The 20,493-nt window shown below is 51.6% G+C and overlaps 1 protein-coding gene and 1 long non-coding RNA gene across 6 annotated transcripts in view; one reads left to right on the top strand and one right to left on the bottom strand.

Annotated features, from left to right (window-relative positions):
• Positions 1–745, top strand: part of LOC117203822 (uncharacterized) — a 65,448-nt gene extending 64,703 nt beyond the window's left edge. Inside the window, exon 6 of the long non-coding RNA XR_004486729.2 lies at positions 289–745. This is a non-coding gene — a long non-coding RNA (uncharacterized LOC117203822). The remainder of the gene's footprint in view (positions 1–288) is intronic.
• Positions 631–20,493, bottom strand: part of ANP32A (acidic nuclear phosphoprotein 32 family member A) — a 39,925-nt gene continuing 20,062 nt past the window's right edge. The window contains exons 2-7 of one of the 5 annotated variants that reach the window (XM_049706964.1): positions 8,914–9,063; positions 8,552–8,674; positions 5,725–5,923; positions 4,329–4,426; positions 2,056–2,119; positions 631–1,851 (exon numbers count right to left, since the gene is read on the bottom strand). In XM_049706964.1, the coding sequence (XP_049562921.1) occupies positions 1,790–1,851; positions 2,056–2,119; positions 4,329–4,426; positions 5,725–5,923; positions 8,552–8,674; positions 8,914–9,063 (696 nt within the window). In that variant the 3' untranslated portion in view covers positions 631–1,789. Of the gene's footprint in view, positions 1,852–2,055; positions 2,120–4,328; positions 4,427–5,202; positions 5,313–5,724; positions 5,924–8,551; positions 8,675–8,913; positions 9,064–20,493 lie in introns of those variants that run through there. The other 4 variants (XM_049706965.1, XR_007476061.1, XM_049706966.1 and 1 more) reach the window with 4 other exon arrangements.

Below are 20,493 nucleotides of genomic sequence, written 5' to 3'. Positions count from 1 at the left end.
CTGGAAAACATGGAACCTTGCACATGAGCCTTATACATGTCACCTTTTGGTGTAGTGACTCTGCAAAGTATAACAGAATGTCTAGTGGTAGGTTGGAAATAACCCAAACATCTTACCGTTTGGTTAGAATCAAGCAAATCAGAATAGTTAATGGACTACTACATAGCCATTTCAGATACACGCTTGTAAAGACTCTTTAGAGGCAGAGAAATTATAATTAACGTTAAGTGAAAACAGCAACAAATTTGTTGTGTACATTCCTCAGGTTTTCCTGTATTCTTTTTACAGTCTGAACAACAAAACAATGAAAGATATTCAAAGTAAGGTCCCAAGGCTGGCCTTCCTGGTGAGTGTTTTTTAATAACTCTTTTTATATCTTTCTCTCTTTACATCACCACCCCCACTTCCCTGCCCAAATGAAGTTTTTAATGAAGATAGCACACCACCGAGTCTCAAGTTGAGACCCGAAGTACCCAGACTTAGTGTATCAGGTTATATATCCTGTAAGAAAGACGATTTTATCAGGTAACCAATGTGAAGCTCGCCCCTGCACCCCCGTCAGCTAGCAGGTTATCTGGAATTCATCCTAGATCAATGACCTGTTGGACTCAAAGAAGCCACCCCCAAAAAAATTGTATAAAAAGATTTATTGAAATTTATCAATGACAAACAGACATAAAACTCAAAGTTTGGCTCTTCTGAGGGGGAGGAAAACCGGTGCAGATGTTCTTTTATACAGATGAAACACGGGCTAAGGGATCACACGTCACTTCAAAAGCAATCCAGAAGAGGGACAGGAAAGCAAACCTGTACATTCGCTAGGAATTTGCAGTCATTTCAGATTTCCACTAGGTAAGAAAATACAATTTTGCGTTAGTTTTTCCGTGCTCGGGTGTATGAAAAAAAACCCAGCCGACATGCAGCAGCGTCTCCTGTGCTTAGGTTAGTAAAAATGGTCTAAGCACAGAAGGACACGTAGAAGAATTCTCTTGTCATTTTGTAAAACAAAGCGTTCTAATATTTTACAGAACAAGATAGGACAGTTTTGTTTTTAATCTTTGAAAGAGGTTGAAGTTTGAGGGTTTGCTTCTTCTCTTTTAATTAGAATTACCAAATCCATTTTACTCCTAACTCAGAAGCCTGCTGCTCTCAGCTCTCTGGCTCATCACAAGAGTGACACCAGAGTCTTTTTCGGACAGCGGAGCCCACCACCACCTGTGAAGAGGGAAAGGGGACGGGAGATGGGGAAGATCCCCCAACTAGTGCCAAAATACGCCTTTCGGTTGCTATTTACAAACCAGGGCGCTGGCTGCCTCTAGCAGGCCCAAGAAAGGCGGAAATCACGGGAACCAGAACAAGAGGTAAGATGCGGCTGGTGCTCAGCCCCTCCTGGGCTTTGGGAAACCAAACTGAGGCCAGCCATGGCCTTCCAACCAACTCAAGAGACTCGGGAAATACCAGGAAACGTCAGAGATCTCCAAACCGTCCTCTTTGAGGGTAAGGAACAAACGCTCACTTGTGTGTGTACTCAGCTATCGCAAATTTATCAGGGACAAAACAGACACAAAGAAAAAGTAGGGGAAAAAAATAAAGAGTGGCAGTAAAAATAGTATTTTATTCCACCCCCTCCCCCCTCCCTCCCCCCACAACCCCCAGTACACTTTTCCCCTCTCGTTCCCACAGCAACGTTACAATCAGAAAAAAATAAGTTTCGGGGAGCGGGATTTGGGGGGGTACGGGTAAAAACAGTCAAATCACAATAGGAATTTTTCAAAATAGGTTATTCCACTTAGTCATCGTCTTCTCCCTCATCTTCAGGTTCTCGTTTTCGCTTCTGACCCCTTTCTTCTTCTGGAAAAGTAAGGAAAAGGCATTCAGATTAAACACGGATCCTGCCTCCTACTCAACCCCCCCCGCTGGGAAAGCAGGGGACCGTACGTCTAGGACGCTTTGCCAACCCTGGCAAACCAAGGCCAGGTCCTCAGGACCCAGGCCATCTACTGTCAACTGAGGGGGCCAGCCTGCTACCCGCGGAGAGTAAAAACGCTGCCGTACCACCAAGCTCCTCTTCATCTTCCTCATCGTCTACTTCCCCATCGTTATAACCTTCCTCATCCTCCTAGGAGAGAAGATGGACACCGGACATTAGGAACGCCCCGACCATGGGACACGTGGAGGATGCCACTTTCCCTGACACCGAGCTCAGAAAGGTAGGGGCCGCCCTCAGCCCCTCAGAGCTCCCACAGACCTGCTTCGCACCGGTGAACCTAAAGCAGAGGTTCTTTTGTATCAAGGACCCCCCTTTAAGAATCTGTAGAAAGTTTTGAACCCCTTCCCTAGAAAATACCCACATTACACACAATAGCTGCAAACAATGTCAGCAGAGGGGGGTGGATTCTATCCCCCGTTAAGAATTCCTGACCTGAAGTCCCTATAACTCAGGCAGCTCCGCAGTGTGCCCTCCTAGGGGAACAAGTTTCCCAGCCGACTCTCCATCGTGTGAAGTAGGCCGAGCTTTCATCTGTCCTCACTCTAGTTTTGGCTTCAAGAGAAGACCCCAGTCCAGACCCCAGTCTGTGGGTGAGTGCAGCCCCTTCACCGTCTTGCAAACTTGGGTCACTTGGAGGGAGGAAAAATACAATTCTCACCCCCTGCCCAGGACATCACTCCCACCTCCGTGAGATTCAGCAAGGGATGTGAATTCACCCTCAACACAGGACCACGCTTCACGCTGCTCCGGTAGATCCAGGCTAGTTGAATCTCTGCATGAACACTGTTCCTAAAGTACCAGGCAGCCCACTGTTTAATGAGAACTTGGCAATAGACTTCTTTTTGTCAAGGGAAATATCCTTTCATAATGTCACCAAATAGTTCCTTAATCAGTCTGTTTGCTAAGACTGTGTGTGTGTGTGTGTGTGTGTGTGTGTGTGACTGTGTGTGTGTGTGTGTGTGACTGTGTGTGTGACTGTGTGTGTGTGTGTGTGTGTGTGTGTGTGTGTGCGCTCTCCTTTACTGGAAGCTGGAAATTTGCAGATAGTCAATGAGATTACTAAAAACAACCACAGCAAAAAACCAACCCCAAACCAAAAACAACCTCTACATGTTGGCGGCTCCTGACAGGAAGAGCAAGACGAAAAATCCATTAGCCAACATGACTTATTGCCCTGTCCTAGGGGGGCCTATTTTGCTAGGTCTCCATTTTTAAAATACACAATATTCTTCAGAGGTGAGCCTAGCAGCCTACACCTGGGTAGAAGAGACACCCAGCAGCACAACTTGACAGGAACCAAGCCTATCTCACCAGTTTTCTCACTAACCCCGACCTGCCTCTCCCCAGCTTGTGCGGGGCTGGCTGGGAGATCCCGCCTGAGCAGGTCTGTGTGGCAGACAGGTATCTGTGCCCTTGATGGAGAGAGACAGGGAACGGGGGGAGAAGGCAGGTACCTTGTCCATGCTGTCATCATTTTAAAGCTCTCTCGGTCTAAGTTTTGCAATTAGCAAGAGTTGGTTTAGAAATCTGAAAAGCCAGGGAAAATGACTCTGCTATTGAAAGACTCAGAACATCCAAACACAAAACCCAGCACACAGAGCCAGGACCTTGGAGAAGGGTGTGAAAGCCTAAAGCAGTAAGTGGGCAAACACTCCCTTGTCCTTAGACATTTTACTTACAAATTATTTTATCCTCTTAAGCCAGTGAGTTGATCCCTATTTACAACCCCGCTGTAAAATGACACCTATTGTACAGATGAGGAAATAAGTTCAGAAGGTCAAGGAACTTGTCCAGGGACACCCAGCTAGCAAGTGGTAGAAGCTGGGATCCACCCCGTCACAGACACATCCCAGACCTTGTTAAAAAATGATGCCAGACAGTGTTTGGATAATGGCACTATCCACTGTGTACAGGGGACCCTTGTCACCCTCTGATGTGGAATCCAGCAGTGTCTTATCCTATTACCCACCAGTTCAAGGCAGTCTTTGATTTTCCCTAGCACACTGTAAGTGCTCACTGAATATCTGAATTAACATACTAATGCAAAGAGGCAGAAAAAGGGGATGTGGATTCTACAGGAACTAATTTTCATGTGGAAACAAGTGCCAGGCTTGCCCCAGCAGATGAATCCCCTCCCTCTTTCTTTTCCAGGGCCAGCTGCAAGGCTTGCCTCTCCCAGACCAACCCAGTAACAGGCCCTGAAGTGGGTTCAATTCCCAGCCAGGGCTCCCGGCTGCCGAGGCGGATCACTGAGGCAGTTAATGGGACTGACTCAGAGGCAGCAGGGTAAGTGAGGGGGGCTCTGAGAGACGGTTCCCTGCCCAGCCCAACCTCTCACCTCTTCCTCTCCACTCACATCCTCCTCTTCACCTTCCTCCTCCTCCTCCTCGTCCTCCTCATCTTCCACTACCTGAGCATCTTCATCGTACTCTTCCTCTGTGCAGTGGGAATGGGGACAAGAACAAACTGGTGGTGAGCTGGCCCTTCCCTCCCACAGCACAGGCCCAGGGCCTGGCACCAGAGGTGTGGGGCCCACGACTCTCCCACGCCCATCCAGGCCCACAGCCTGGATGCTCTAACGTGACTGAACGCATCCTAAAGTAACCCAAAAGATAAGCATCCTAAAATGATCCCAAAGGTACGCCCTCCTCCCAAGTATTACGAAAACAGAAGATCTCTCGTGGAGGCTGAGATGGGAGAGAAAATGCCGGATCAGAGAACCAAGTTACAGGCCTGGGACAGCTGAGAAGTCAATTCATTCACAAAGAGCATCTAGCCAAACGCGCTGCCCTAAAGGTGAGGAAACTGAGTCCCAGAGGGGGAGAAGTGAGTTGTTCAAGGTCACACCTGGAGTTAGCGGCAGATCTGGGCCTAGAAGCCTGGTCTCAGGGCTCCAGTCCTGGGACCTTTCTGTCCCATCACAAGATGGAACAAACTAAGACAAACAGGGTGTCTGAATCCCTTGTGAAATACTCCCACCTAACAAGGGAAAAGCACTCTTACATCTGAATTATTCAGGCAAGGTCTCAACCCTCAACTTTACTCTGGCCACAAAGACCTGCAGGGAAGCCGCACTGGGCTGGCAGTGTGGTAAAGGAAATGCGAGGCTCTCCTTCCTCTTCCTTCTTTCCTTCCTGTGGTCCCTGACTGCTCACTACACCACCAGGGAGCCCATCGTGCTGCCTGAAGCCTCCTCTGCTTCCTGGGCCCCTGGAGCTCCTGAGTCCTCATCCCCCAGGTCCTGCCATGTGGTCCCGTGGGCGGCAGTCAGCTGGGGGCCCCACGACCTCTCCAGCTGTGACCTCATCTCCACTACCGGACCCTAGATGGAGAGAGGGGACCCTCAGGCCACACCCCACCTTCCTCCATCCGCTCATCTCCTCCCTGGAAGAGTATCTGAGTCTAGCACCACACTATAGAGAGACAGTGTAGGATCTCATTTTCAGGGGGACTTTGGAAAAGGGAAAGAAATTGAAGGAAGACTCAGATGGTTTTTAAGGAGTTATTATGCAGTTGGAGAACCTCAGGATGTTTCTCTGGGGCTCAGGCCCTGTTATTTTAGGGGCGTCCATCAATGAGACAGACCAGGGACAACAGTAAACAGAGCAGACAGCCCACTCCCCTCCACAGTTCTAGAAAGAGGTCGATAGCCCTCGGGGGCCGGTGGGGGCCCCCTGACACCCAGCCCGCCCCCCCCATAAAGCCTGGCCTGGCCTCTCCCTGGCGCCACTCACCATCCTCATCCTCCTCGTCATCCTCCAGGCCCTCCACGTAGCCCTCGGCGTCCGAGTCAGGGGCCTCCTTGTCGTCCCGATCGTAGCCATCGAGATACGTGAGCTGAGGAAGGAGCTTGAACACGTTTTCTCGGTAGTCGTTCAGGTTGGTCACCTCGCAATTGAAAAGGTCTAAGCTCTTGAGGTTTTCTAACTTTTTCTGCAAGCAAACAACAAAGTTGACAGTGAGCGGCGTGGGAGGCGGGGTGGGGAGACAGATGGGGGTGAGGTGAGACGGCGTGCAGAGTTCCAGGCTCACAGGTGATGAGCACACTCTGGTTTGGCCCTGCCCGGCCGTCTCAGCCCTGGTCGGGGGGGCCTCATGTTCATTCACGTGGAAGATGGGAAGCTGGACTTGAGGATCTTCGAAGCCTCATCCGACGCCAACACTTTTATTCTGCAATTACAGCTCCTGCCGTAACAGTGACGCACCTGAAATTAAGCCGGGGCTCTCTTGGGATCAGCCAGGAGCTTTGCCGCCTGCCCCTGTGACTGAGGAGCCAGAGAGGAACTGAAAAGGCCACAGGAACAACAAACTACCTCCTTCTATGAAGAGTAATAATAATGGAAGTTAACATAGCACGCTTTGCTGCCTGCCCCTGTGACTGAGGAGCCAGAGAGGAACTGAAAAGGCCACAGGAACTAACAAACTACCTCCTTCTATGAATAATAATAATAATAATGGCAATTAACATAGCACTTTATGGATTAACTCAATTTATCCTCATGACCCCGATAAGGCAGAAATAATTATTCGTTCATTTTACAGACAAGGAAGTAGAGGGCAGAGAATTGGGATTTGATCAGGCAGCCCAACTTCAGACCTGGGCTCTTACCCTTTGCCTGTCAAAAAGGACAAGAGAAAAACCAGTGAAGCATCCAGATTTTGTCCATAGTACTTAACACAATTTGCTTTATCAAAGCTTTATGTATCGATGGGTTCTAGGCCCATATTATACCCACTTGGTGGCTGGAATCTGAGGCCCAGGAAGCAAAACGGTCATACATCTAGCAAGAAACAACTGCCTCCTGACTTCCTACCTCACACGTCTTTAAGGCGCAGGAACCCCACCCCAGGCCAAGTCCCTGTTCCAGTGAGGCCAGGCATAACTGGTGATTAAGGCTACTGTCCCTCAGGGTCAATGTCAGGAATGAGGCTGCTCTCTTGAGATTTCGTGACTGAGACCCCGGTCATTCTCAGCAGAGGGTCAAGGGCAGGGAAGGAGTCCGAGCTGCGGACTGGGTGGGTGAGGCCAGCACCCCCCAACCAAAGGCAGTTCCCCCACCCTCAGAAATGAGTGAAACACATTAATCACACTGATAATCAGGGAAGAAGGTACAAAACCATGTGTGGTCTGGGCAAGTGGGGGGAGGAGGGAGGGAGAGAGGGAGAGAGGGAGAGAGGGAGAGAGGGAGAGAGGGAGAGAGGGAGAGAGGGAGAGAGGGAGAGAGGGAGAGAGGGAGAGAGGGAGAGAGGGAGAGAGGGAGAGAGGGAGAGACTGATCTATAATGGTACCCAAATCACAACTAAAACACACATATACAGAACTTCAAAGATATTTTCCTTTTATAATGAAATTATGAAATCAAGGCTTCCAGGTAGATCAAAATAGCTTTGCTTTCCCCAAGGAAATTGGTGGAAGACCTGAAAGAAAGTTCAATGGGAAGCACAGTCTAGTAGTTGACCCCAGGCCACAGATGAGCAGGTAAAGTCTGAGTTAGGAGGAGAAATGCCAGCTTCCCGTTCTGCCACGCTGGCCCATCAACCTGCCCTTCAAGCATCCACGAAGGGCAAGGAACGCGTTTTGGACAAGAACACAAACTGAGAGATGCCCCAACTGCCGCTCTATAGACCCAGAAAAGGGAGACGTGGCACACTTGGCCACATATCCCCATGGCGTTTCCCTGATTCTAAGGTGCATGGCTTAGGAAGTAATTCTTACGTATGTATTTACAATAAGTGTTAATTTAATGCGGTAGTTATTTCTACATTTCAAAAAAGCTATCATGAATCAGTGATACATCTTACAGTTGATTTCCTTGAAGTCAAGGGAATAGAGTCATTCAGATCTGGGTAATGTAGAAACTGTTATTCTAACCATGAACCATGACCTGCCCCTTTCTGGCTAGTGAATCGTGAGGTTTGGGGTGTGCTCAGCTCTATGTGGACCAGTGGAGGAGGAAATGCGGCCCAGATCTCTGAGTCCCTGGTCACCATCACACCCAGGACTGGTGACCAGGGTCCCTCTTCTCTACGCCCCACAGGGGAAGGCCTGCATGGGGCTCCCGTGCCACACGGCTCTCTGTCATCCCAGGGGGCCTGTGTCAGGACCAACCCACCTCCCACGGTTCAGAGGTGCTAGCCTCTGGCCAGTGACCCAAGGAGAAAGCAGGTGACCACCTCCAGGGTCAGCTTAACTCCCGGATGGCTCCTCTCTCCCCAGTGAAGGGCACAAGCCATGCTCTAAGCCTAAAGAAATGACAGCTCCGGTTTCCAAAGCTGAGCAGAAACTATAAGAAGAAAAGCACTAGACCAGAAATTGAGACCTGGGTCCTACAGCATCCTTCACCCTGATGCCCATTCTAACTGTGCGACCCTGGTCAAGCTCTTTAACTTCTCTAGGCCCCAGTTTCTCTACGGATGGACCAGAAGTAGGAGCCCCGACTCTATCTCATGGCACACAATTAGAGTAAAAACAAAAAAGCATGTTATACAAACGCAAAAGTAGTATTCCCTGATATCAATCCCTCCCACCCCAGTGGAGAGGGGAGGACCCCAGTGACTCACCAGTGGCTCTATTGTGCTGAGGTCTTTAATTTTGTTGCCACTTAAATTTAGATGCGTGAGGTTCGGACACTTTTCTGCCAATACTTCCAGGCCCCCTGAGATTCTGTTATCGCTTAGTTCAAGCTAAAGAGGCAGGGAGAGAAAAAGCAGAAACGGCTTTTAAAATGAAGGCTCTGGGCTCAGGCGGCCGGCTCCCCGCAGACAGGCCAGGAAGGGAGTTGGCTAAGGAAGGACCTGGCAGGCGTGCTGGGGCTCGCACCTGGCCTCCCCCCTTCAGTGACGCTCCCTCAATGTGGAACAATGACCCTTCCCTCCTCCCCAGCCCGGCCTCCCCAGCACACACGCTCCTCCGCTCTATTTACCTTCTTAAGTTTGTTTAACTTTGGTAAGTTTGCGACTGAGGTGAGGCCTACGTTGATTGTACTCAAGAACTCCAGTTCTTCAAATTCATCTGTGAGGCCTTCGATTTTGCCTTCATTTGACCGACAGTTGTCCAGGACAAGCTCTTTCACCTGGAAAGGGAAGGAGGGCGTGAACCAACTGGGCGAGGAATCGGACCGAGGCCGGGGTAGGGGGAGGGCAGGAGGCAGGCCAGGAAGCATCGCAGCACCAGCGCCCACCCTGATCTTTCTGCCTTTACCAATGCTGGGGGGATCTAGGGGAGCGCTGCGGTGAACGGAGCTGCAGAACCAGGGGGCCCCTCCGGACAGGAGCCTTGGCTGGACTGGAGAAGACAAATGCAATAAGCCCCGCTGCTGTCGGCAAGGCTGGGGGCGGTGTCTCGTTCCAACCCTACCGCCGCACCTCAGCCCCCAGCTCCCCACGGTACCAGCCATAACACCGTTGGCAACCTCTCGGCCTTGCCATTCCATCAGAGCCCCTCTCCCAGCGCCCACCACGGCCCCGCCTGACCGTCTTACTGAGGCCAGCTACCTACGACTTCGCCTCCTCAGCCCCCCACGGGCCTTTCACCTCCATGTGTCCGTGGACGGCTCCCAGGACGTCCCCGTCTGCTTGCACTCGTACCTGCCCCTGCCACCACGGTCAGAGCCTGCCCATCCGGCCTGGCATTCACCACTTGGCCCCACTGTAAGGGTCACAGACCAGGGACCCCTCCAACTCTCCATCCTCTAGACCAGCGCTGTCCACCAGAACCAACAGAACTTCCTGCGACGATGGAAACCCAACTAAGAGAAGAGCCACTAGCCACATGTGGCCGCCGAGGTGAGGCTGAGGAACTAAGTTTTACATTTTCTTTAGTTGGTTTCTTTTTTTGGCCACACCGCACAGCACGTGGGATCTCAGTTCCCCAACCAGGGGTCAAACCAGTGGAAGCACAGAGTCTTAACCACTGGACTGCCAGAGAGTCCCAAATTTTATTTAGTTTTAATCAATATAAGTGTAAAGAGACACACGTAAATTACCATATGGAATATCACGGCTCTAGACTTTGCTCTTCAGGGTCCTGGGAGCAGATGTGGAAGGAGAGAATGGATATCCACAAACCCAGGATGGACCCATATAGAAATGCTGAGGTTGGCAAAGTCCAAGAGTTAGTCTTTGGAGGCACCTCTGTGGCCCTGCCTGCCCCCGCCAACTCCCTGGAGGTAGTTTTGCCCTATTAGAGTTCTTAGATTCCCCTCTCTTCTCTTCTTACTCAAAATTTGGGCCCTAAATCCTTATTTCAAATGAGATAGAAAGAGCTGATAAAGAGCTACCGTCTCATTGTGTTGTTAAAAGGCAGACCTGGCTGCAAGTTCCAGCGCAGATGGTAGGGAGACAGGCTGAGGAAGAGTCCTCAGGTCTCAGGCCTGAAATGACCCAGGGGAGTCAGCAAGGGACGCCAGGCTGCCTGACCCTCCAGAGAGATGCCCAGGGTTATCCACTCCTGTCCTGAGCTGATAGAGGGCTGCTCCCTGGCCTTCCAGGGCTGGCAGGCACCTTAAAGGTGATCCCTCCTGGCTGCACCTGGTGCTTGACACAGCATCTCCACGTGCCCCCTCCCTGCAGCCTCCAGGAAACATGTACTGACGTCACCTGGATATGATGCCTCCCTGGGACTTCCACCCACAGGTTCGGATTTCTCACCCATGGGTCACTCGGTACAGGCCCGTCCTTCTCCATAGCAGCCCTGCGTTGTCATTTCCTGCTGAGAAGCAGGGAGCAGGCTTTTCTCCTCCTAGATAAGCAGACAGGCATATTCTAAGCAGTCCCTGTCCAGGGCTGCTCCCTGCCTCTCAGCAGGCCCATTTGCCCAGCTTCTTCCTGCACGGCCCAGGATGACCGTCTGTCTCAGTGGTCCTCCTACTCGGGCGTCCCCGGGCCAACCCGGGGGAACAGATCCACAGCAGGGCTCCTCAGTCCACCCTTGCCAGTGGTCAGACCAGAAGCGCTCGGGGCACGTCTGGGCCACAGCACCCAATAGTTGCCCTGCCTTCTTCTTCCCTGGTGGAGAGAGAGAGCCTGCTCAGTCTAGGACTACAGCAATTTGCCAGGAGGGGCAAAGCCAGGCGAGGCAGCTCTCACCCAGAGCTAGCAAGCTCTCGGCTCAAGCACCAGCGCCAGGGCCCACCTTTCCCTTGGATCTGGGACGGGGGAAGTTAAGTTCTTTCCCACTCTCTCAGTCCCCAGGGGAGGGGGTGTCCAGGTCAAGCCACCTTTCTCAAGGTCACTGCAAGTGTGCCTGGGAAAAAATCCCATGAGGCCTTCTGCCCTAGGGCAGGAAATCAGTGTAGAGCCAGGAAACCAGGCCTTAGGGGAGCAGCGGAGGGAGATCAACTTTCCCGGGGGAGGGAGAGTCACCTCCCCTTCGTTTGCAGTTACTGCTGGGGTCACACAGCCACTGGAGTGGGCTTCTCCAGTCACTCCTTTCCTTGGAAGGCCCTGGGAATTGTTTAAGCTCCACCAAAGAAAGACAAATATGAGAAGGGCTTCCAGTCCACCCTCAAAGATTTCAGACATGTGGTTTTTCTAGATGGGTCAAGGGCTTCTCCTCTTACGGCCATCAGCCAAGGAGGAGGCCTCAGTGACAGGGGGAGATGGTGCTGTGGAGTCAAGGGAATTCCTCCTGGAAGTCAGCCTCTGTCCCGGAGAGGCACGATGCTGCCTGGGAATTCTACAGACAGACCCAACGTTCCAGCGCCAGCTCCCAGCACCATGCCCAAACTGGTGGCCATTCCTCTCGGGGACAATATGCAAGCCACCACTACTAATGCTTTTATTAACAACAATCATGGGCTCTTTCCAGAGCCCTTAGCAGGCAGACTCTTCAAAGGCACTGTCTCGTTTAATCCTCACAATCGCTCCACGGGGTGTTCCTGGGGTATTCTCCCATTTTACAGCCACATCTGAACCACAGATCCAAAGCCCCAGGAATGGGCAGAGGAGGGTCTCTAATGGACCCCGATGGTCAGTGTTGCCGCAAGATAAGGAGGGTTTCCCTGCTATTCCCAAGTGCAGGGCACAGGCTCTTACAGACCCCCAACTGATCCTACAAGCTACCCTGATGGCACCTACACCCCCTTCGGCCCCTCTTCTAACTGTTCCACCAGCGAGTGGGGGCCACTCCCAGCGGTCCCACCCTGGTTACACTTCCTCGGTAACCAAAGCACAAAACTTAACCCAGCCCCCGTTCCAATGACACTGCAGTCAGTGGGGGAGGATCTGGAGAGGGGCCCGGGGGCCTGAGACCCTGCTCTTCCCCAAGGAGAAAGAGGCTGCTTCCCATCACTTGGGAGGGAAGGCCTGTAGTGTCTGGAAGTCCAGGTGGCTGCTCCAGGTCTGTGGGGCCTCCGGGATCCCCATGGTTTCTGCATTTCCTTCCTGGCGGGGTTTCAGCCCAGTTTGGGGAGAGATCAAAGAGGGGAGGGGTGGGCTGAGGCTTACACCAGAGAGGCCAAACCACATCGGGGGAAACCCACTGCCTCTCTGTGAGGTGATGAGTCACATCGGGTACGGCAAGTAAGCAGCCTGTGAAGTGTCTGTAACGCACCAAACAGGAAAAAACAAAAACTCCAGCCCGAGAGCTGACCTGTGGAGGGTATTCCGTCCACCCCCTGTTCCACCTGCTTCCACACAAGCCCACGCTTTCTTACAGCTCCAGGGCAGGCTAACGTGTTTCAAAACGTCAAACCCACCCCAACCTTCCTTAAACTGACTTTGAAACCCTGCTGCAATTCCAGCCCGCTTCCTCCCATCTCTGCTCGCTGCTGCTGCTGCTGCTGCAAACCCTTCCATGTGAAGAGAACATCCCTGTTACATCCAGGGTGTATTCTGCTTAAAAAAGAAAAAAAAAAAGTGAGGCCCATTCTCCCCGCCAAACCATGGGTGTGAGCTAAGTGCAAAGTTAAAATTAAACTGAAAATTTGTACTTTGGGTTTAGACTCTCTCCCAACTCCACTGGCCGTTTAAAAATATCCGAATGCGGTTACTCTCTCCAGAACCCAAAACTGGAATTACTCTGCTTGTATCGGGAACTTTTCAATCACCCCAAAAACCCTCCACAGGATCCTTTGCTTCATTCCTCCAGCGTTAACACCCAAGAAGTGTCTGCATATTCATACTCAGCGCCCACCCCCCATCCCCCCCCCCGGAGACAGTAGTGGGGAGGTACTGAGGTTCCCAGGAAATCAGACCGCGCGGCTCCGGCATTTCCTGAAAAACTTGTCCCCAAAGCAAGGACGCAGCAGTCATTTCTCACCAAGGGGAGCTGAACTGTCTGTGATAAACACGAACACATTATTACTCTAAGGAACAACCCGTTGCTTGTTTCAAAACTGTGAAATCTTGTCTTTACAGATCTCTCACATTTGACCATTCCTCTCTACTGCCGGCACTGCGGTCCTGGTCACGGTCATCTAAGTCACTCTAAGTCTGCTTCTGCTTCCAAATGGGGTCCATGTAACAGTGGGAATGCTGGACTACTGGGAATAGGCCCCCACCCGGAGGCCAAGGCCTGGCTGGCTGAATGACTCTGACTCGATCCCTGAGGTCTCAGGCTCTGCCTCGAAGAAAGGGGAGGATGATATCTGTTTAACCTATAAAGTGCAAACTCTGGCCTAGAAAACATTCCTGGCTTCCCGCTGCCTCTGGGAAAAAATTCAAGGTCCTAAACTGACCCAAGGAGGCCCTCCACTCTCGACGTCTCCCCACTTCCTCCAATCTCATCGCCCCCTGCCCGCCTCTCACACTCGCCTACAGATCTAGTTAAGCCCGCCTCCCCAGGAAGCCTTCTGCACCCAGCTCTGAGCATCCTGGGGCGCCGAGGGCAGCTGCCGCATGAATCATTTAATCGTGTATTAAGCATCCGATCCTCCTAGAGGTCAGGAACTGTCCTTCTCCGTAATCAGCCTAGCAGGGAGCGGACACCAGAGCAACTGCTTAACAAATGTTCCTGTTTATCGTGCCAGCCACAGCACTAGGTGCGGGGGCATGCAGAGGGAGACAAAGCATCAGGACACAGTGCAACCAGTCCGATACACGTTGAACAAGCCCTCCCTCATTATAAACAATAACAACAACGTGTTCTCGTGTGTTTCGTGTCCCCCCAGGTAAGCACAAGCCCCAAGAGGAGGTAGGTCAGTGGTGCACCCTCTTCTTGACCCGACCCAAGGGTCTGCACTCAGGTCTCTTGCCCGTAAGAAACCCCCCTCTCCACCCAGCAAGCTCCTGTGACACTGTCCATCTGAGCAGCTGAGGGGACACGGAGGTGACGAGAGCCACAGCTGGGGGTCCCTGCCAGCAAGACGTGTGGTGGCGGGCTAGGAGGAGACAGACCCCTGGTTAACAACTATAGTCCACTGTGCCACGTAGCAGGCCCGAGGCTGGGAACAGGGTGCATGCTTCGCACGCCTCCACCCCGAGAGGATGGGCACACTAAGGACAGGCAGGAGGGACCCAGAAAGACCAAGAAAGGGGATGCACTATAGCAAAGCCAGGGCCGGCCAGATAATTTGCAGGGCCCAGTGTAAAATGAAAACGGGAGACCCCTTGCTCAAAAATTGTTAAGAATTCCCAGACAGTGACAGGAGCGCATTAAACCCAAGAGCAGGGAGGGACCTTCTAAGCATGGAGCCTGTGTGACCACACAGGTCACATGCCCATGAAGTTGGCCCTGATTTAAATGGACAGCTTGGGCCTAAAGCAGAGCCCTCTGAAGGCCAGAACCAGAGAGAAGGAAGCTCGAGAGGGCGCTGCTCTTTATTTTTCCAGCACTTCCTGAGGCAATGTGGACAGGTGGGCAGAAGGCAGGCTCCGGAGTCGGACGCACCTGGCTCGAGTTCAAATTCCCCACTGCAAGCTCATCATCTCACCTCTCCTGAGCTCGTTTCCTCCAATGACAATAGTGCCCACCACTTAGGGTTGGATTAGACGAAACAATGCACTTAGAGCATCCCCAGCTTGGAAAAAGCCACCTGCCCATTCCCCAATCCACGGCCTGCGGATTGAGTCAAGGCACAAGAATGGGAATCAAGGCAGGCCCGCAGCTCTGAGTCACCCGTGCTGCCCTCAAGGCTTCCTCGTGGAACAGAAGCCTCTCCACGTTCTGGACGGCTAAGATGCTGTGCCCAGAAGACACCCCCTGCTGGATTTTATACCTACACCTTGTTTTGTTTAGTTTGTCCCATGAAACTCGAAGCCTGATCTTCTTTTCTTTCACCAAACAAGAATGTAATAAATATTTGTAGCTTTGGTTTCAACCTTGTCAGTCCCTGACCAATTTAGTTTTCAGGTCCCAGGCTTCCAACAGAAGACTTAAATCAGATTGACCCCGTGTTTTTTTGGTGCTCATGGGTTTTAAATAGGTCAGCTTTTAAATGGGCCATCCCCTGTTGCAGATCCCGTTTCTAGCTCGAAGACCAACTGTTTGAGACACCGATGCTGAGGGGAAATGGGCTTCTTCTCAGAGGTGATCGATAGCAGTGATAGACACTTGTGGTTCTGTCCCTAAAATCTCTAGTTCTGCTTAACAGTCAGTGTGGCAAAAGATGCAAAAACCAGTCGGGTTCCATGGGGGAAAAGTCAGGCTCTGGGGGAAAAGCTGGACATTTCGAAAGCTTAGAAAGGCCTTCAGGATCATCTAGGTCAGTGGCTTTCTGACCACAACCCACAATAAAAAATACATTAACACCTTGGCTCAGCACACGTTTTTGTGTGTGTATAGGCATACACACTGAAACAAAACTTACCCTGTTACAAGTACTCTTTTCTATTACGTTAAAAAATAATTTTTTAAAAAAAATGTGACCCACAGTTTGCAAAATGCTGGTCTAGTTTAGCTCTTTTTCTAGAGGAAGAAGCAAGGTCCAGAGTTGGCCAAGAGCCCAGGAACCCCAAGCTGCGTGATTCTCCTGCCACACCACACCACACCACGCCACGCCGCTGCTCTGATCGGAAATCAGTCCCCGGTGGAAGACCGGGGAATCAACCACGTAGCTTTCGTGTTTCTGCTAATAGGAGGCTGTTCTGCAGCCTCAGTGGTAGCTAAGACTCAGGTCTCCATACCTCTTAAAGATCTTTTAAAATCTTAACTAAGGGGCAGAGTCCCACCTTACTTTAAAACAAACAAACAAACAAAAACAAACAAAAAAATCTCTCTAAGAAAAAAGCATCTGGGTCTCTGGATTTTGTTTGTTTCCTACAATAGAGCTCTGAAGGCACGGGTGGGAGCACATGGCGCGGGAAGTCGGTGACGCCATCCTTATTATTTTAGGGAACCATGGAAGGCAGGCCGAGGCTCGCTGCGGCGGTAATTAAGCTGTCGGCAGGGCCTGGGTAATAGGCTAAGCGCCGGCTGGGGGAGGGCCCACATTAACATAAACCCTGTGACTGGCTCCCTCGCGGCCTGGAACCTGCTTCCTACCTCCTGCCCCAAGCTTGGGGAGGACTTGGTTTCTGCCTCGCCAAAGACAGAGGAGCTGGTGCCACTGCAGATGCTTCTCCGGCCAGAAGAACAGACTCAGGGCAGTAACCCCAGGACTGGCACAACTGGTATAGGAGCTGGGCTTTGGGCTTATCAGATGGACCTGCTTAGCTAGTGAAGCCTGGCAGAGCTGGAAAGCAAATGTTATGCCTTTGCTTTCCTCCCCTTGAACCTCACTCCTCTCTTCCAGCCAGTCTAGATTCTACTCCACTTCAAGGACTTGTCAGTTCCATCTCCTGCAGGAAGCCTTCCCTGATTGCTCAGCCCTGCCCTAGCCCTGCCTGACTTAGGAGGTGAACAATTCCCAGAGCCGGAGAAAATAGGCCCGGAATGCTGTCTGCGGGAAAGGAAGTGGGGAGGAGTCAAGCTGGGTCTGACTTTACTGTGTGTGTGTGTGTGTGTGTGTGTGTGTGTGTGTGTGTGTGTGTGTGTGTGTGTGTGTGTGTGTGTGCGTGCTGACTTTACCGTGTGTGTGTGTGTGTGTGTGTGTGCGCTGACTTTACCGTGTGTGTGTGTGTGTGTGTGTGTGTGTGTGTGTGTGTGTGTGTGTGTGAGTGAGTGAGTGAGTGACAGGGAGAGATGAGGGTTTTGGAACTGGTGAATGACATGATCAAGCGAATATCTAGCAGGCTGCATCTTCTAACTGGCTGTGTCCCTTGCTACCTTCAGCGGGTACTGGAAGGTGTGAGAAGCAGGAGTTGGAAGCAGAGCCCAGGGAAGGTGCAGTCCCAGCAGGCAGTGTTTGAATGGTGACCAGGGGAAGGAAGAGGGACGAGAAGCACGGAGGTTTGGTGCAAAGGATGTTCGTCAGGCAGTCTGATGACCTGGACTCTGGGCCCACTTTGCCACTAACTTGCGATGTGCCCCGGGGGGGAGTCACATCCACCCTCTCTGGGCTTCTACAGTCCCCGAATCCACACACTGGACAGACAGACACGAGATCCCTTCTAGTTTCAAAATTCTGTGGGTCCACCCACTTTTAGTCCTGCCCCACATCCAAACTCAATCATTGTTCCCCAAAAGGAGGTGGGAGATTTTATGGGCCAGAAGAGCCCAGGATTCATCGCGTTGAGGGACGCCAAAAAGGAAATCTGGGCCGCCGGGCAATTATCCCGGATAATTACTGAAATGCGAAAATCAATCATGTAGTCTCTTAAAACACACCGGGATCATAAAAACAGCCCCCAGGGCTCAAGGTTTTGGGTTCCGAATGTTGGAGTCTGGCATTGCCCCATCTGATGCCTGCCACCTTACAGGACAGCTTGCAGCAGGTATCTCAACACATGGGGTCCTACTGCCTGCTGTGCAATCCTGGGGTTCATAAAAAACCACACCATCCATGATGATCCAAGAGCCACAGCACTGGCCCCATGCGACAGAAGAGCCCTGAGGAGAGTGAAGAGGAAGGCCCAGAGAGCAGAGGGGGTACATCCTGGGCAACCTTCCCAAAATGCTGTTTTGATCATGCCACGTCATGGCCCATCACTCCTTGTCCAGAAGCCTCTAATGGTCAAGGGAGTCAAGTGCCAAATCCAGGGGAGAATTCCCAGCCCCCCGACCATCAATGTCCCCTGACTAAAACCCTGTGCCTCTGTTCAAGTTTGTCCCTGCCTCACCCCTCTGCCAGCCTCCCTGATTGGCAGCAAACACAGTGACACCACCTGGCATTTCTTCCCCACGTTACAGTTTACGAAGTGCTTCCCCAGACATCACCTCATTGAATCCACAGACAACTGGATCCCACCCCCTGGAAACCGTCCCTGTCCACCTACCAGGGCCCTCAGAGAACCATGGCTCGGTCACAGGATGCCTGGCAGTCTTTCGTCCTGTGGTCTCCCCTCCAAGCACAGCCTTGCTATGGTCTGAGGTCTTGGTGTCCCCTGCTGGTGCCCTGCCCAGAGGGGCTGGCTAAATGGTCAAACTGGACCAGGTCACTCAAGAGGAAAGGATGGAGCGGGGGAAGGCAATGGCTCTGACCCCTTACTCACTTTTGGAAGCAAAGCACTCCACTAACTCCACCCGCGGGCAAATCAACAAAACGATACAAAAATGGCTTCCTGGGCCCCCTGTCCCAGCTGCACTGATGTGGCTAATTTGGGTTCCTGAAATCAATTTCAGGGATTTGAGCCCAGCTGGGCTGGGACCACTTGTGGAAATCCCACCAGAGTCCTCGAGTCAGCAGGGTCTGAAAAGAGGACACAGCCCAGGGTCTCTGCCGTGGGTCTGGTGTGGGTGGTGACAGCTACCCACTCGCCAGGGACCAAGTGGAAGAATGGTCTGCAAAACAGAAGTTAATTCATTTCCTCAGCTTCACCACACAGAGATCCACAGGCCAGCGGTTCATAGCCCCTACCCAGCCCAGGCGAACAGCACAGCCCATCTAAGAAGACACCATGCCTTCAGACTCGGGCTGAGACACTCCCCACAGCCCTCGTATGGGCCCCTGCCAAATTTCCAGTCGGCTTTAGAAAAGTGCTTCAGAGAACTAGAGGATCCCTCATCGTAACTCTAGGGAACCACTGGATCCAGTCCAGCTCCTCAGGCGACTAACAAACCAGGTAGAAACCAACACCGTGACTCACCCAAGGTCACACAGTTAGCCCTTTATGGAACCAGACCTTGGGCCATTTCTTAATCCTCTTAACTTAGGGCCCGCACCCCAAAGACACAGGCCTCTCCATGGTGAACTCCTTGAAGCAAGAGGAAACGGAGTAGGAGAAAGAAAACAGCTGTTAGGAAAAGAGCCCCAGGCCTGAACCCAGCCCTCCTCCCCGACCCCTGCCTGCCTCTCCATGTACCCCAGGAGGGCTGGCAGGGCAGAAGAGGCCAGGGAGGGCTAAGTGGACTCAGAGAAGAAACCCTCGACCTTGGCCTCCTTCCCTGCCACCTCTACCAAAATGACAGCCACATTGGCAATGACAGAAGCCGAGCGAACACCGTGGCACTGAAGCCCTCGTGTCCAACCACCAATCGGAAACCGCTGATGTGGGCAGAAAAGGGAACCAATCATGCAAAAGAACCTAAAGCTGGGGACTGAAAGTTTTTTCTCTCCAAGACCGCAAAACAAATTAGCCGAGGGTCACACGTACGAAGGAATTTAATCTCTTCCTCCCTTAGAGAAATGTGACATGTGCAGCCTGCCTTCGTCTGGAAATTAAGTGCTTATGGTAAAAGTATTGGTGATGGAAGTGCAGGAAATGCTAAGGAGTACTGTTAGTTCCATATGCTACTAGCTAGAAGGGGGAAAACAGGAGGCAATGGAAGGAGAGCAAGGAAGGAAGCGGAGGTGAGGGGCTGCTGGAAGGAGGGGAGAGGGATGGAACACGGAGGGCGGGGGGGACAGATGGACACTGGGAAAAGGACACAGGCAGTCAAAGAGAGGGCAGAAAGGAGAAACTTAAAGGCTCTGTGGGTTTTTCATTACTTCCATAGTTCCACCCTCTTCACCTACATCTTGGTGATAGAGCTTTACGTATATTTACTGTTTTTTAAAATATAGTACAGGTTGAATTCATTGCTGTTCACAGATTTACAGCTGCTTTAATCTTAAAATGCTAAAAACGAAGACAAAACAAAAACCTTCATGATTCTTGAAGAGTCAGCGAGGGGCTAGATAAATAGAGACGATGTAAAAAACAGAGCCTAGAGATTTTAGTCTTCATCAGAAGCTCATAAAGGAGGTCCCCGCCAAGGTGGCCAACACAGACAAGGCCGTCCCAGAACACTCTGCTCTGATGGGACCAAACCAGAAACTCCAACACCTGAAGCAGAACAAACTTGAAGAGGGTGACAAGGGTGGGAAGGCTTCTGAAAACCGTGACACTAGAAGAACAATGGAAGGAACTAGTAATGTTTAGGCCAGAGGTGGCGGTGACTCATGATAGCTCTCTCTCTCCAACTATTTGAAGGAGAGTCGTATGCAAATAAAAGTACATTTATTCTGTGCTCTCCAGCAGCCCAAGAGCTAAGATCAGTGTGCAGGAATTACAAATAGGTAGTTTTCGGCCCAACGTAAAACATA

Source organism: Orcinus orca, chromosome 2 (genome assembly GCF_937001465.1).
Source record: "Orcinus orca chromosome 2, mOrcOrc1.1, whole genome shotgun sequence".
Classification (NCBI taxonomy): Eukaryota; Metazoa; Chordata; class Mammalia; order Artiodactyla; family Delphinidae; genus Orcinus; species Orcinus orca.
Note: the sequence above shows the minus strand (reverse complement) of the source record. Positions and strands in the feature narration are given on the sequence as shown.